Raw genomic sequence first — 16231 nt, forward strand, 5'->3', positions numbered from 1 at the left:
TCAAATGCAAATCAGTCTGTACACAAGGCAATTGCCAATATTTGACCATTTTAGTTTATGAACCAGCAATCATCTGACTCTCTGTTAAATGCAATAGAGAATAAAGGTTTCTGTATTTAAACTAGTGGTGCTGTCAATAGACGGGAGTTCAGTTGCCTTTAAGCTTTGCTATAAGTACGTAACAATGATTTTAGATGAATTGACTTGAACAAGGCCATGCAGCAAGGAAGCCCTCTCTGACCTAGCATCCTTCTAAGTAGATGCTCCCATTGCTCTTATTGTTTCTGAGGAAAAGCTGTTCCATTCAGCTCCTAATTCCAAGAAAAGCATGGAAGAATCACAATATACAATGTACCTGTAAGATAAGGCAGATCATGCAGCTGGGAGTTCAACTCTTAATTGTAAGTCAGAGTCTCCTCCCACTCTGTCCATTAAGATTCAAGATCATGGATTACCAACATAATGCTGAAAGCCAGGTTGCAGAGATATAAAGCATGGAGGTCTAAGGTAAAATCATCTCCCACTTCTGAATTGTGTTCACAGCTCTGCATTTAGAGCAAGATATAAGATCCTTTGGATTATGGTAAGTAAGAACATGGGATGCACTCTACTTCTGGTCTGATCACTAAATCAAGGTTATTAGTTTACAGTCATGATGAAGTTTCAATCACATCCTTAGTTTGCATTTTGTCCTTGAATTGGGCATGCACAGAATATTTTACATTTTAGCAACAATGTTGCATACCTTTGAGGATAAAGATGAAAAACAACTGTCTCAAGGTTTGTGTTAGAATGCCAGTAATCAGATAAAAAATCCTTTCATTTTCTCTAGTCTCCCAAATCAGCATTTATTAGTGCTGCAAAAAAGGCAAGATTGAAGTCCAACCCGGTCAAAGTGCGCTTTTCCGAAGAAGTCATCATCAATGGCCAAGTATCGGTAAGTTTACAGTTATCTGTGGTATTACACATAGACGCACTGAGGCAGAGCCTTTGTGCTCAAATAAAGCCAATAATGTTACTAATATGTTCATCCTGGACCTGGTTCTTGTCTCTCTTGAGGAACTCAAATCTTGACTGCAAAGGACTTGACTCACCACCACCTCATTGTCCTCAGTTCTACCACAACCAGAATTGAAACTAGCCCAATTATTCCTATGAAACTTGATATATTAGAACCCTCACTGCTTTGATCTGGGAGCACTAATGCTGCCTCATTTCTGCTAGATAGAATAAGCTTCCTTTGAGATTTCCACTTCAGTGTGCCAATTGAGCATGCTTGCACAGCATAGCCTTTTTATACATTTTGTGAAAAGAAGTGTTGCTCCTGTGTGTGTGTGTGTCAAAGTCATTGAAAGAAAAGATTTTGAATATAAAGTTAGAATTGAAGAATCCCTCAGTTCCATACAAATAGGTCTTCATGGAAAGCAGGGCTTCATGATCTTCCACACAGATAATGCAGACATCAGGAGGACACTTCATTTTCTACTTTCCAAAGATAGGAGAGTGGGTCCTGTTTCATTTTCATTTTTGTTTTAGGATTCAGGAAGCTTTTATCAAGGGTACCAATAGTTTGGAGACCTTGGAAGTTTCAGATTTTTATTGTTAATGGTTGTTGGCTCCTATTGGTGTTGTTTAAATGAATCCTAAGGATAGGCATTCATTTGTGATCTGTTTGCTGTGAATCACACACACTTTCCTGAAGTTAACCCTGGATCTGGATTAGAGGCTGTGGACATGCATATCCTGAGGAAGACACTTAGGAGTCTTCTTACCACAAGTCAAACCTAGGGCTATCCCACTTGGAGACCAAGGACTTGAAATATATGATCATTCTCTTTCAGCTCTGATAAAACACCAAGCCTAAACTACTTCATGGATGAAGGTCCCTCATGGTTACAAAGGGTCTAGCCTATATTCCTTGGCCTTTGATTTGTGGCCTCTGCTGAGGCAGAACTTCATAGCAGCAAGAGTTTATAACAGAGGCTGCTCATCTGAAAGCATCCATGAAATAGAGATTGACATAGAGATTGATAAGAGGAAAGAAATAAAGATAGAGAAAATATTAATGAGAGAAGGAAACTCTGGGGTCTGAGACTTTCTTCCCAATTATTTCATCTGGACTCAAAACCTATTTGTTGACCTCCCCTATGTTCAGGACAGGTTTTCTCCCCACTATCAATAATCTTTCAAAATGCCCTCACAGATACACACAGAGATGTGCTTTACTAATCTCTTGGTGGCTCACAATCAAAGCTAGTTGATAATAAAGATTAAGTATCAAGGCTGGTTGATTTGATAAACTCTAGGGATACTTTTGGGGGAAAAGTCTGAGGCTTGTTGCTGTTACCCTGTGGACATTTTGTACTGCCCTGTGAACGTGATGCACTCAGCTCACTGCAATGGATTTCCATCAATCTAGGCACACACTTAATACAGGTCACCAATTCAGAACACTGCCCTGGGGGAGGAGCAGAATATTCCATAGGAAAAAAATAAGCACATCACATCAAAAATCCGTAAGAAAATTACATCTCCACTCCAGGGCTTCTCAGCAAGTGACTGGGCATCTAAAGAGAGAATAATGTTCTAGAAGCTTCTGTGACAGTGTCATTTCAACACAGTTTATGACAGAGCTCATGTGAGGCAGCTGGACTGTGAGGATATTGCTGCAGGGCCAGTGGTCTCCTGCAGCCTCTGCTGCCTTGCCACAATCCTATAAAGGTAGGACCCTCAGCTGCATATCTAACCGTTGGCCCATCATAGAACCTCATCCTTTCTAATACGCACTTCTCAATCACAAGGTGCCTTGTCTTCTGAATTTAAATTCAGGCCTACTCAGTGAATCAGGCAGCAATAAGGTCACAGAGGAATGCCATGGCAGTAGAAATGAGAAGAAATTCAGAGAAAGAAATGGGCAGAGAAAGCCAAGGGACCAGTTAATGAGTTATACAAGGGTTGAGTTTGCTCAGACTGTAAAACACTTACCAACATCTGTGCATCTGGTCTTCAGCTCTTTTATCTACAAGCCAAAGGACATATGGCTTTGCTGTTTCTAAATCCTCCCAAACCCCCATGACTCTGTGATACCAAACACATGTGCATAACACAGTTCCACCCAAGGGCTCATAAATCTTACAAGAATGCATCTACTTCTCTCCTTCATCTCTCATGATTTCCAATTAAAGGAAACATCATAAGGAATGCATTTCTCAGGTTCACTCTTGGTCATATTCCCAAATGGCATCATATTTGGGTTATTTCTAGATTATACTATGAGCTGTTCGTTATCGCTTAGACTTGGCACTTCACTTCTTTGTGGCACTGGGAATGGAATGCAGAGTCCTCCCACATGCCAGGTCTGCTCATTAGTTTGTGTCAACTTGGTTCAAACTAGAGAAACCTGGGAAGAAGGAAACTTAGTTGAGGAACTGTCTGCATCAGGTTGGCCTGTGGACATGTTTCTGAGGTTTTCTTAGATTGCCAATTGATGTAGGATCGCCCAGAGTACTGTGAACAGGTCATTTCTGGGCAGGTAATCCTGAATTGTATAGGAAAGGCAACTGAATGAGAGCCTGCAAGGAAACTAATAAGCAGTGCTCCTCCATGGTCTCTGCTTCAGTCTCTGCCTCCAGGTCCTGCCTTGAATTCCTGCCCTTAGTTTCTTCCAATGATAGGCTGTAACCTGAAAGCTAAAATGAACCCTTTCTTCTCCAAGTTACTTTTAGTCATGGTGTTTTATCACAGCAACAAAAACTAAGACATCAGGCAAGAGGTATGCAACTGAGCTGAAAGCCTTGACCCTGTGTCTTTCACTTTTAGCATACTAGCTCGCCTCTTTTGTTTTCCTTTTGATTTGAGAAACATTCTTAAATGGGCTACAAAGAGTTTCAAAAAATAACTTTACCCTTGAGCTCCTTCATGCTTGTGACTCATTTGCATGACCACCAACAGGGACCAGCAGTCTCCTGTCACACAGCATCATTCATGGTCTTCATTTTGTTGATTTAATCCTGATCTGCAAAAGTCAGGGCTTATGTTTCCAAACACAGATTCTTGACTACAAAGGAATTATGTTTGCAATAATGTTTTCCATTGGGGAATCCTGCTTCATTAAAAAAAAGCATCTGATTTTTCTGATGGGCAAATGTCTTTTGTTGGAGTTTCATGAGTTATTTGTAGCTGGAAAACAATATTGCTATGAACACCTTTGTTCAGATACTACCAAAGGGATACCTGGTTGGTCTTTGAGCATTTGGTTATTCATCATTTATTATATCATAAGAATAAGCAATACGCATGTGACACACTACTGCCAAGAGTAAAATTCTAATTTGACTGACCTTCACAGCCATCATTCCTCTTTTCTGTTGTTAAACAGGAAACTGTTAAAGACAACTCACTTCTTTTTATGCCAAATGTTTTGAAAGTCTATTTGGAAAATGGACAAACCAAATCCTTTCGCTTTGACTGCAGCACCTCCATCAAGGTAAGATGACATTTGAACCTCTGGACCTGTACACAATGTATAAAATCAAACCAAGACAGAATGCATAAACAGAAAAGGCTCTGAATTTTTTGTGCGTCCCTATTGGTGCTACAAACGTTATAACATGCTCTATATGAAGAAACACCACATCTAGTGACGTTAATGCCACTATAGATTAATTAAAATACCATGGCTGCCACTAAGAAGCTTTGGCACCCTGCCCAAAGCCAACAGTATTTCCCAGCAATGTCAGCCACCAAGAAGATTAGGATGTTAACTATTACTTGAATATCTGCCACTTTTTGTGTCCAGCAAAAATAATGTAAAGACAGCACTTACTTTTGATTGCTTTCACCAATTGCTGGAGAATGCTACATAGCAAGTTGGAACTGAGGCTTACCTCTCAGGAGTGGGTTAAAGGAAGAGCTACCATGCAACCCCATGATTTCTGAGTCACAGGTGAGTTTTACATAATAGGTTTTGTTGCAAAGCATATGGGCTTTCCCCCATGCTTCTTTCCTGGAAAAGAAAAGCACATATTCTCCTCTCTTTTTTATTGTACAAAAGTATGTTCAGAAATTGATTGCTCCCTAATGTCTCATCAGCCTAAAATAGGCCTTCTTCAAATAGCACAGTCAGAAAAATTTTATGGAGGTTAAAATGTACCTAGTGATGATCTGTATCATAATCTAGCAAGAGACTATCAAGTCTGTGTTTAAGATGTCTATCAATAGTCAACCATTATTTCTCTGTGTTTAAAAGGACTCAGAGTAGATCTCACCTGTGCAAATGGTTCCACAAAGCCCACTTGCTGTGCATTCCTATTGTCATAATACCAGCAAGCAGCTGGGTTTAAATTGCCTTAAATACATGGTGATTCAGTAGGCAGTAGAAGGCACAATATTAGTAGATGGGTGTAGGAGCATTAAGTCATCCTTAATTGCCCCAGAAAAAATACTAATCCCCTTCATATAAGATTACTACTTAGAAATGGTGACAGCTGATGAACTGTTTTTCCTTTTTTCCTATTTAATACCAATGTATGATGAGAAGATAGTTAGGATCTACTAATTGGTCAATTAAAAAGGGAATCAGCAAATTCTTTCTGCAAAGAACAAGAGAGTAACCATTTTGGCTTTGGGGCCATCTGTTGTCTGTAGGAATTTTTGGATTATTTTGTTGCACCAGGAAAACAGTCACGGAGATGTGGTACTGGGAGGTCCTCAAGATCATCTTTTGGGTGAATTATCTTCTTGAAGAACACCTAAACTCAACCCTTTGTTCTCTCACATACTAGTTCATTATAACAGATGGTGAAATGTTGTATTCAACAAGGGAAGTCAGTCCATAGGACAGCTTCCAAAGTCATGGACACCTACAGGCAGTGTTACAGTCTCCCAGAAATGATATAACAATATATACATAGATTACAAAAAAACTCCCCTTTGTATTGGGGTCCAGAGTTTTTATTGGAGATTGGTCACTTAGACACAACTGATCAATTACATGACTGAACTTAGTGCCTTGCCCCTCTAGAAGTCAAGTTAATAATGCATGCCCAAGACTATTTGTGATCTACTGCTAGCAAAGACTATCTGCTATGGCCCCAGGACTATAGAGACAGTATAGTGATTCCTGTCAGGCAGACCACTGGAGAGCAAAGAGTCCTTTCCCAAGAGTGACACAGCAGAGCCACATCTTTCCTTAGGCAATGCTAATCTATCCCTGCAAACACTTTGTGTGAGCAAATGGGGATGACCAGTTGGACCCATGGGCTGTTGTTTGTAGGCCCTAGAACCCATGCACAGAAGTACATTACTGTAAAACTCTCTGTCCTTATGGATTATTCTGTGTTCTCAATTGCTCAGGTCCTATTGCATCTTCTATTGCACTTGAAGACATGCTAAAACTTGAGTGCATTTCTTGCCAGAAACCGATTTAAACTGAAGAAAAGTTCTATTGTTCATTACTTTTGGCTTCTTTATTATAGCAACTCACACTAGACTGAGTTTGATTTCCTGGTGGATTGCAGGTAACAATGAGGAAGCTAGGAGCTATGCAAAGAGTTCACACAAATTTCAAGTTATCTCATCTTGTACCTAACAGCCTTATTAGTACAACAGACACTGGTGGGCATAAAATAGAAATAGTGCAGTGATGAAAGGAAGGGGACAACTGCTGAATACAATTCGCCAAACTCTCATTACAGAGTAATAATACAGAGCAACTCTCAGGGTCATTTCCACACACATACCCCAGTTTACAAAACTGTCACATAGAGTTCATGTAGCCATACAAAGCCTGGGTTCTGTTTATCTTTCCTGGATTTTGTGCAAAAAAACCTAAAGCAGGAAATATTTTAGATCACTTTTAACAAAATCAAGGAATTTTGGTTGAACTGCTATTCTTTGAGGGGTGCCTAGGGTTGGCTTTTGTGGATTTTGTCTTAATGGGGCCTGAAGGAATGGCAAAAGGACATAAAGTAGACTCAAATAGCACAACAGTCCATCAAAAAAAACTTCATATATGGAAAGGTTTTTCTACCTTAGCAACCAACTATTATGGTTTTGGAACAGATGATTCTTTGCAGTGGCTGTCCTGTGCATTGTTAAGACACTTAGCAGCATCCCCACTCTCCACCCATCCAATACCAATGACATCCCCAACCCTGCTGTGACAACCAAAGGATGTCTCTAAAAATATCCAAATGTTGCTATAGGACATCATTTCCCATTGAGAAGCACTGATGTACAGTACTTTGAGCACTTTTAGCTAAAAATTATCTTGAAGAGGGATCATTTACTACTTTGAAATCTATGAATAAATGAAAGGCTGCAGAGACTAGCTGCGCCTTGCAGTACAGCCTTTATTTGTGTACTCAACACTTTTTTACTGTAAATGTTTAATCCTCTAAAAGATTGCAGACATAGCTTGCACATTTCACCTTCCCCAGGGATGTAGAATAAACATATACTATTGTGATTGCGCTCTCCGTGTAAATGGCATTTTAATAAATGTTTTGTAAGTATGAATGCATGTGATTCCTATATCAATTCCAAGGAATTATATGTAGAGAAACTGAGATACTTAGAGGTTGAATAACTACCCAGTGCTGTGGAGATTATAAGCATGAGGACTGGAATTAGAGACCAGACTTTTCTCAGTAGCATCACCCCTGCCATGGTGTTCTTTCAGAACAGGCCAGGGTCAGCATACTATTTGGGGGAAGAACTGAAATTCTGGATATTTCAGGCCTCACAGGCTCAATGCTGTTCGTGCAGTGAATGGAGAGTAAATCAACCATGGACAATAAAGAGATGGGTTGACTATGTCACAATAAATCTTTGTTTACAAAAATAAGTGATGGGCTAGATTTGGGATATCGGCCATACTTTACAAGTCACTGAGATAGAACACTTTCAGATCTAGTTTGATTGTTTCTCACTTAAAAAAAGAGGAGACTGAAACTAGCCCTCCATCTGTTAAAAACTTTCTAATTTAGAACCTTACACAGGGCTGCAGCCATTGCTGAATGTTAAGAGCATTGACTGTTCTTCCAAAGGACTCATCTTTGCTTTATAGCACCCACATAGTAGCTCACAACTGTCCATAACGCCAGTTCCAGGGATCTGATGCCCTCTTCTAGCCTTCCTGGGCACAAAGCAAGTAACTGCTGCACAGTACATATGCAGGCAAAATACCCATATATATTAACAAAAAGAATCTTATATGGTCACCAAGCTCCTCTTCCAGCTCTTTACTTTCCCTCTCTTATTTGAACTCCACAGAAAGTAGAAACCGTAAAGGGCCAAGAAAAAGAAAGCCTCAATTCTGTGTTTTTCACTCATAACACCATTAGATTTTAGTGCCAGTTGGAAGTATTAGATTACAGAATGTGAAGCCTAAATAGATGGAATACCTTCTGGTCATGGTAGTCTGTAAAAAATAAAAGGGACTGTTGATTTTGATCTTTTCCTGTTACTGTTTGCTCTGTAAGGATGTCATCTTAACTCTGCAAGAGAAGCTGTCTATCAAAGGCATTGAACACTTCTCTCTCATGCTGGAGCAGAGAACCGAAGGGGCTGGAACAAAGCTGCTTTTGCTTCATGAACAGGAGACACTCACTCAGGTCTGTGAAGTAACCCCAAAAATGATATTGCTGGTGGAGGCAGAGCCTGTGATGTCTCCAGTCCTCTCACTGGAACTTTTCTAACTCCCAGGTCCTCCCTGAAGGAAGTACTTCCTTCATAATGCATTTGACACCTCAAGGAGATAGCCCCCCCCTTTTTGCCAATCTGTCATAGACCTTCAGTTGCTCTTCTAGGTTTGTCATTCAGAGGCCAGGCAGATAATGAAAGGTAGCTCTGCAGAGTGACACTTTATGTCACTGCAATGGCTTCTTTGCTTGTTTTGATCTCTAGCCTCTTCAAATTCATTAAAAAACAAAGTCATTCCTGAGAGTATGTAAAGTAAGTCAAAGTCATCTATGTTGTCTTTGGTTCTGGGTGCACACTTATGACTGTTTTTGGAAGTCTGCAATCACTGCCCAGGCCCTGCCCACTATGAATATGTGATCTACCAATGTGTCCCAATTCCTGGTTCCAACACCCCCATCTCTTCTCTGGGGAGACATATCAACTGCTTACTGCTGCATCTAACATACCGCCTTCACTTGTCTCAACATTAAACAAGCTGAGTATCTTGCTTGAGTATCTAAAGTATCCACAAAGTCCTCTTACATAGGAAAGTTCAGTGAAGCAATAACTCTAGAAAGAGGGAGTGAGGGGACATCATCATCTGAAGTAGCAAGATACCACCAAGAGAGTCAAAGTACAGGAAGAATTCTCATGCTAAAGTGATTCTTATTTGATGCATAATTACATGCAAGTATCTGTGGAGGGGGGTTGGAGGGATGGCTCAACAGTTAAGAACATTCTAGAGGATCCAAGTTCAATTCCAAGAACCCACATCAGGTGACTTACAACTGCCTAGAACTTCAGCTCCAGGAGATCTGACACCTCTGGCCTCTCTGGGCACCCGTGCTCATGTATATACATGTAATTAAAAATTAAAATAATTTTTAACAAAAAACAAGACCTAGCACTGCACACATCAGTTACCTCTAATAGGCCTGTTCTTTTGACAGACTCTAACAGGGTGGAATGGATTAGGAAAGTTGCAATGCATGTTGATTGCCATTTCTGTATCTAAACTTGACCTCTGATTTCCATCAGGTTTAAATCTACATAGCCATATTTAAAGTCACTTGCAAAGTAACCCATGTCAAAGTACTCTTGGAAATAAATGTCTTATTTTGTGCAATGTCATAAGGGAACCATCACTTATATTCAAAGCCTCTCAAGTGAAAGCTCAGTGTGTATCCAAGTTTCCCTGGAAATAGAACCTTAAACAAAGACTTGAATGTGTGCATGTCCCTGGAAGATCATGATCAAAACTGGGAGAGGGGTTGAAAATGGAAATGGGGCAAATTGGGAGCCAATAGAAATGTCTTATCCAAGCAGTTTCCACCAAGGGACCTGGAGCCCCATCCTACTAGAGAGCTCTGAATAGCAGCATAGAACACTTGTCGGTGGTACCTCATCTGAAGGTGCTAAGCAAGCAGTTGTCCTATCATTGGTAGTGAGCTATGCCTCAAATTCCCTGGTCCATTAAATGGTCACAGCTACGCATAATAAATAACCTTCCGCCTGTGGCAGTACGTGAGAGCGTGATGTGAGTGGCCCACCAGTTCTTGAATCTAAAGCAAGTTCCACAACTGCAGTTCTCCTCAAACTTCTGCCTATTATGTGGACATTTGGGGGAAGCATTATGGTTGTTTAGGTGAACAAAGTTTTGAATCTTTGATGTTGGATATCCAAAACTTAATAAAATGAGTCAAATAGCCTGAAACAAAGCAGTTACATACAGTACAATGTACATACAGTACATACAGTACAATGAAACTATTACAGTCTCAGAGCAGGATAACAATTGGTGTAATATTGTTGTGTGTATATGAACTCTTGTCATCTCTCATTTCATGGGCTGCTTTCTCTTCCTTTTCTCAGTCTCTCCTTTGGACATTCCCTTAACAAGTCCATTATGTACAAACCCTTATCCCTGACTCTACTTCTGGGGACCCCAACCTCACAAAAGGCCAATTTGACTTTTGTTAATGTAGAAAGAAAGGGGATTTTGATTCTATGGATCACAACCCCTTTCTCAGTCATCACCAATGGGTTCTTAAATGAGGTGTTTGGTCTTCCAGGTGACACAGAGGCCCAGCTCCCATAAGATGAGGTGTCTTTTCCGAATCAGTTTTGTCCCAAAGGATCCAATTGACCTGTTAAGGAGAGATCCAGTTGCTTTTGAGTATCTCTATGTTCAGGTAGGTAAAGTCTTTAGATTGGTCTATATGAATGTTGAGGTGAACATAAATTGATTCCTTCATTGTTTTTCTTTCTGTCACTAAGCTCAATAAACCATAAAGTAAGTGTGTGGTACTCTTTACATTTCTGTATTTGTTTTGAGATAATTCCAAGATTTCAAGAATAGTAATCTATAGCCTCCATCCAGATTCATCAATTGTTAGTATTATCTCATGGGTACTTTTTATTTAATTCAGGTATATAATCCTTTTCTCTTTCATCATGGAAATTCACATGCACAAACATACTTTTTGCCTGGGCATTGGTGGCACACACCTTTAATCCCATCACTCGGGAAGCAGAGGCAGGCAGATCTCTGTGAGTTCAAGGCCAACCTGGTCTACAGAGCAAGTGCCAGGATAGGCTCCAAAGCTACACAGAGAAACCCCATCTCAAAAAAAACACATATAATATATATATATATAACACATGAAAGCTAGTTACCTGACTCATATATTATTTTTGTATTAAATATCCTGTGTATTTTCCAATAACAATGATGTTATATTATAATAAACTCTGTTCAATTAGCAAAATCAAAAAGGACATCAATGCATGTTCCTTATCTCATCCTTTATCTATATCCAAATGTCCTTTATGCTATCATTTTTTTCTAGAATAGAATTCACTGTGAAATCTAATTTTGCATATAGTATGGTTGTCATATTTCTCTAGTGTCCTTATATCAGGTCCGTCCCTTATCCTTCTTCAGTGACTTTTGTGACATTGAATTTTGAGAAGTACTAATCAGAAATTTTATAGAAATCATCCCATTTGGGTTTCTCTAGTATTTTCTCATGATTAGCATGAGGTTATGAATTTGCAAAGAATGACATAAGTAACTGTGTCCTTTTCAGTGTAGCACATGAGGAGCCTCATGGTGCCAGGTTATCCCCTTAATTATTATGCTAACTTTGACTCTTATGTGGGTAGTATCCTTGGAAAAATTAATAACTTTTCTTTTATAATGAATAAGTAATTTGTGGAGAGTCATTTGTGACTTTTATCACCTTATATTTCATCAAATTGTCATCCACTAATTTTTATTAATAGTATTAATTGGTGATTCTTACTTGAATCTATTGTTATCATGATGATTTAAAATGACATGTCTAATCTCATTATGTCTTCTTTGTTGATCAGTTGGCATACTGTAAAAAATTTTTCCTTCTCCATGTGTTTATTCATTCATTTTTGTACTTAAATTTCTCTGAGACACCATGATAAAGATTAGTATTGGAATTAATCATTTTCAGGATTTTAAGATTATATATATATGCTTCTCTAGATGGTCTGTCTTATATTTTATTATGCGGTATAATTTCCCCAAAAATAAAATTTCCAAGGATGAGTATCTGGAACAATTTGTCTCAGAGAAAATGTATTGATAGATATATATTGATAAGTTTATGTGATTCAATATTTAGATGTTCCTCTATTTTTGTGAATCCATTCTATTTTTCTCACTTAAATTTTCCAATGCAATTGGAGTAAACATTAATAATCTATTCATTGGATCTGGACAGAAGTTAAAGTACTGGATGCTCTTCCAGAGGACCTGAATTTGATTCCCTGTATCCACATGGCAGCTGACAACCCCCTGGAACTCCAGTTCCAAGAGATCTAATAACTTCTACTGGCCTCTAGGGGCACCGGATGCATGTGGTACATAGACATGCAAATAAGCAAAATACCCATAAACATAAATATAAAAGAAAATCTCAAAAAAGAACCTGTTTAAAGTATCGTAATAGAATCAGTCACTCAAAGTGTCTGTAAGCGTGTCATTTGCCTTCCACATACACAAAAAAGGGAAAAAAATGAGCCAAGAGAAAGTAGATATCAGGTGAAAGAGAGATACAAACAAGATAGATGTGGCAAATTAGGTATGTTTGTATCAAGTGGCAATAAGCCCTAGAGATCAGAAATGAAGTTAGAGGAAGAAGCAGAATATTTGAGTACATTCTAATGCATAGGGATCCTCTGAAAAGAGCCCAGTAATTTTCCCCACCTCTGTGGTCTTTGAACAAGATTTTTTTTAGCTCAAGAGGTTGATTAATGTTCATGAAGATAGGTCTGCATCTCCAAGATAAGTCCAATCCTGTTCAGTATTTATAAAAAGTAATTTAAATTGTATATTGCATTTTTCAACATCCACAGTGAGACTATCATGTTCTGGGGTTTCTCAATGTTAAATATAGGTCATATGGACCCCTGGCTTGGCAACAATGGCCTCTGTTCCTCCAATGGGCCTGGAAAACCAGCCAACTCTGACTTCATGAAACAAAGAGTTTGATTCTCAGCTGATTGGTTACTGCATCTTCCCCATACTCCTGCTGAGTGTCACTCAGAGGCTAGGCCACCTCCGATAAGACCATGTGCTACAATTATTAGCTAGTTAGTTGCAAATGAATAGCTCCATGTACCTGTTAGTAGAAAGCTGCAGACAGTGAAATACAGGTACGGGCTGTTCTCTATAATTACATTCTCATCGTGATAACAGGATGGTGCTTTCAGCTTCTGTTTAAACACCACACGAAGTCCATTGCCTTTGTAAAAGGAAAAAGCATGGTTGTGCTTGTCTTGGGGAAGAGAGACAAGGAGCATTATGTTTTGGTTAAGGCATAGCTGCTCACATAAAATGCATGGAAAGTTTTCTCATTTGAAAGACATCTTTTATACCAGAGGACTGACCTCAAAATAAGACAACCTGTATGGAGAGCTTGCCTAGGAACTGGAAGAAAAAGACTGATGATATTTCTGTTTTCATGTGGGTGGTGAATTATCTATTTCTTAAAGGAATAGGCAGAAGGGGAGATGAATAGCCATATACTATGGGTGATGGAGATGAAAATGAAGGGACTATCATCTTAATTTCTCCCTTAGGAGAGTAGGAAATGAACAGTTTTTTGCCTTGGACTCTACTTGGAAATGGCTGCATCGCAGAATGTGCGATGTGTCTAAAATAACACATCTGTCTACTAGAAGTCAACAGGTCTCCTGTGTGCCTGTGTTGATTTTTATGTACTACAAAGATGCAATGAAGTTGTCTGGAGAACAAGAAGCCATGCATACCACTTTATAAAACCAAAATCAATTTAACTTAGCAGGCTCCAAATGAGGATAGTCACCATTGGCCAGATGAAGCATGAAGATGCAAACAGATTTTAGTAGTGATAATATGTATTTATCTCTGAGTCATCAATTGCCCGTGAGTTCTTTTATAGATTTTAGCATATATATTAATAGAAACTCTAATAATTTAGACTGTTCTAATTCATAATAATAGTATTCTTGCTGATGTTTACCCTGTCCACTATTCAGAAAAAGGTTGTTTATACCAATTAGTAAGCAGGATATAACCCATGAGCCACCAAAATCTTTGCAAAGATGTTAATAGTATTGTTTTCCTCTTAAGCATATATTAATTACGAATGAACATTTTATAGGCCTATAGGCCTATAGTGGGGTCTGTTATGGCCTGTACTTAGCAAAATGCTTGCTACTATTCACTTCAAAGCCTGTATTTTAGCAATATATTTAAGAGTAATTAAAAGATGATTAATATTTCTTTCCTGTCTCTCTCTCCTCTCTCTCTCTCTCTCTCTCAGACACACACACACACACACACACACACACACACACACACACTTATATATATGTAATTCATATTGCCCACAATCTCTCCAGGGTCATTCTTAACTAATTACATAATAATTAAGTGACTAATTGCCTTGTCAAATGATTCACCCAGAATTCTATTTACATGGAAGTGTCTTAGTTACTGTTCTACTGTTGTGATGAAGCACCATGACCAAGGCAACTTATTTCAATTTTTTTAATTGGGGCTTGCATGTATTTTCAAAGAGTTCATGCTATCATGGTGGCAATCATGGTAGTGGGCAGGTAGGCATTTTGTTGGAGCAGTAGCTGAAAGTTTATATCTTGATACAGCAAAGAAAGATAACTGAGAGCATCAAGGGCTTTTGACTCCAAAGTCCATTCCCAATGATACACCTACCCTGACATGGCTACTCCTCCTAATCCTTTCCTAAATAGTTGCAGACTGGAGACAAAACATTTGAATATATGATCCTATGGGCACCATTCTTATTCAAACAACCACAGCAAGGTACAGCAGCAATGGAAAAAATGGTTCGGGTCAACCGTTTGTGAATTAATCACCGTAGAGTTATCACAACAGCTTTGCAAATTAGTTCATTCTCTAGTTAGTTGTTCTTCAGAGTTCACCCATGCTTTTAGATAAAGAAACTAACATGTCACCGCTAAAGTAATTATATTGGTAGTTGACAGAGCCTACCATCAAACCTGGGCTTTTATAGCTAAATTCTACACACACACACACACACACACACACACACACACACACACACACATTCTGTTTTGAATCCTTATGCCGAAGCACCCTCCAAAAAAGTTATTTGACAAAATGACTTCTCGAAAAACAGAATCTAGGGCTAGAGCAATAGCTCAGTCCATAAAGAACACAGAGACATGAGTTGATCCCTGGAGCACACATTAAGCAAAAGTAAGACAGCACATTCTTAACGTCTCCACATTAGGGAAGTAAAGACAAGTAGATCCTGGAGGATTGCCAGCCAGCTAGCCTAGCCTAGGAATTTATCTAGCCTTGGTAAATTCCAGGCCAGTGAAAGATCCTGTCTAAATATAGAAAATAATAAAAAGGTGGATGGTTCTTGACGTATAGCATCTAAAGTTGTCTTTTGACTCAATACACATAGGCACACATATGCCTGTGTACCCAAACGTATATGTACACCTAAGCTTGTGGGCACACACAGGTACATAGCACATTGTAGGCTTCCGTTTCTCTTAGAGGACTGTATAAAACAACCTTATCTAGGCTGTTAACATGTGGGATCCAGGATTAACTGCCTCAAGCACTTGGGCATGATTGTTAAAACCAAAACAAACAAAAAAACAGTGACAGATTTAAATTGTTTTTGAGGGTTTGTCCCAACCATGCTAGGTCTTGTTGCTTGACAGACCCACTTCAAATACAAGCTGCTGTGTGTTCCAGGAAGCTTCAAGATTTTTCAGGGAATCGAGAACTATGAATCCATTGTAAAGAGAGGCAAAGCATAAGATGTGCCAAAGAGGCAGTGTTTAAATATTACATACAGAAGCCATCCAGTGGTCCATGGTCTTTACTGCATAAAATCAGTACATGAGGTGATGGCTAATGTGCTTCTCTTAACAAAGGAAGCAAAAGAAATGCAGCATGTGTTTCCCTTTGCTGTAACTTGAGACAATCCAAAAAGGATGCAAGAAAGGG

At 39.0% G+C, this 16231-nt stretch overlaps 1 protein-coding gene across 8 annotated transcripts in view; it reads left to right on the plus strand.

Annotated features, from left to right (window-relative positions):
- Positions 1 to 16231, plus strand: part of Frmpd4 (FERM and PDZ domain containing 4) — a 965131-nt gene that overhangs the window by 919173 nt on the left and 29727 nt on the right. For all 8 annotated transcript variants that reach the window (XM_040744035.1, XM_040744036.1, XM_040744041.1 and 5 more), the window contains 4 exons: positions 833 to 937; positions 4379 to 4486; positions 8484 to 8615; positions 10755 to 10874. In XM_040744035.1, the coding sequence (XP_040599969.1) occupies positions 833 to 937; positions 4379 to 4486; positions 8484 to 8615; positions 10755 to 10874 (465 nt within the window). The remainder of the gene's footprint in view (positions 1 to 832; positions 938 to 4378; positions 4487 to 8483; positions 8616 to 10754; positions 10875 to 16231) is intronic.

Source organism: Mesocricetus auratus, unplaced genomic scaffold (assembly GCF_017639785.1).
Source record: "Mesocricetus auratus isolate SY011 unplaced genomic scaffold, BCM_Maur_2.0 Super-Scaffold_100003, whole genome shotgun sequence".
NCBI classification, from domain to species: domain Eukaryota; kingdom Metazoa; phylum Chordata; class Mammalia; order Rodentia; family Cricetidae; genus Mesocricetus; species Mesocricetus auratus.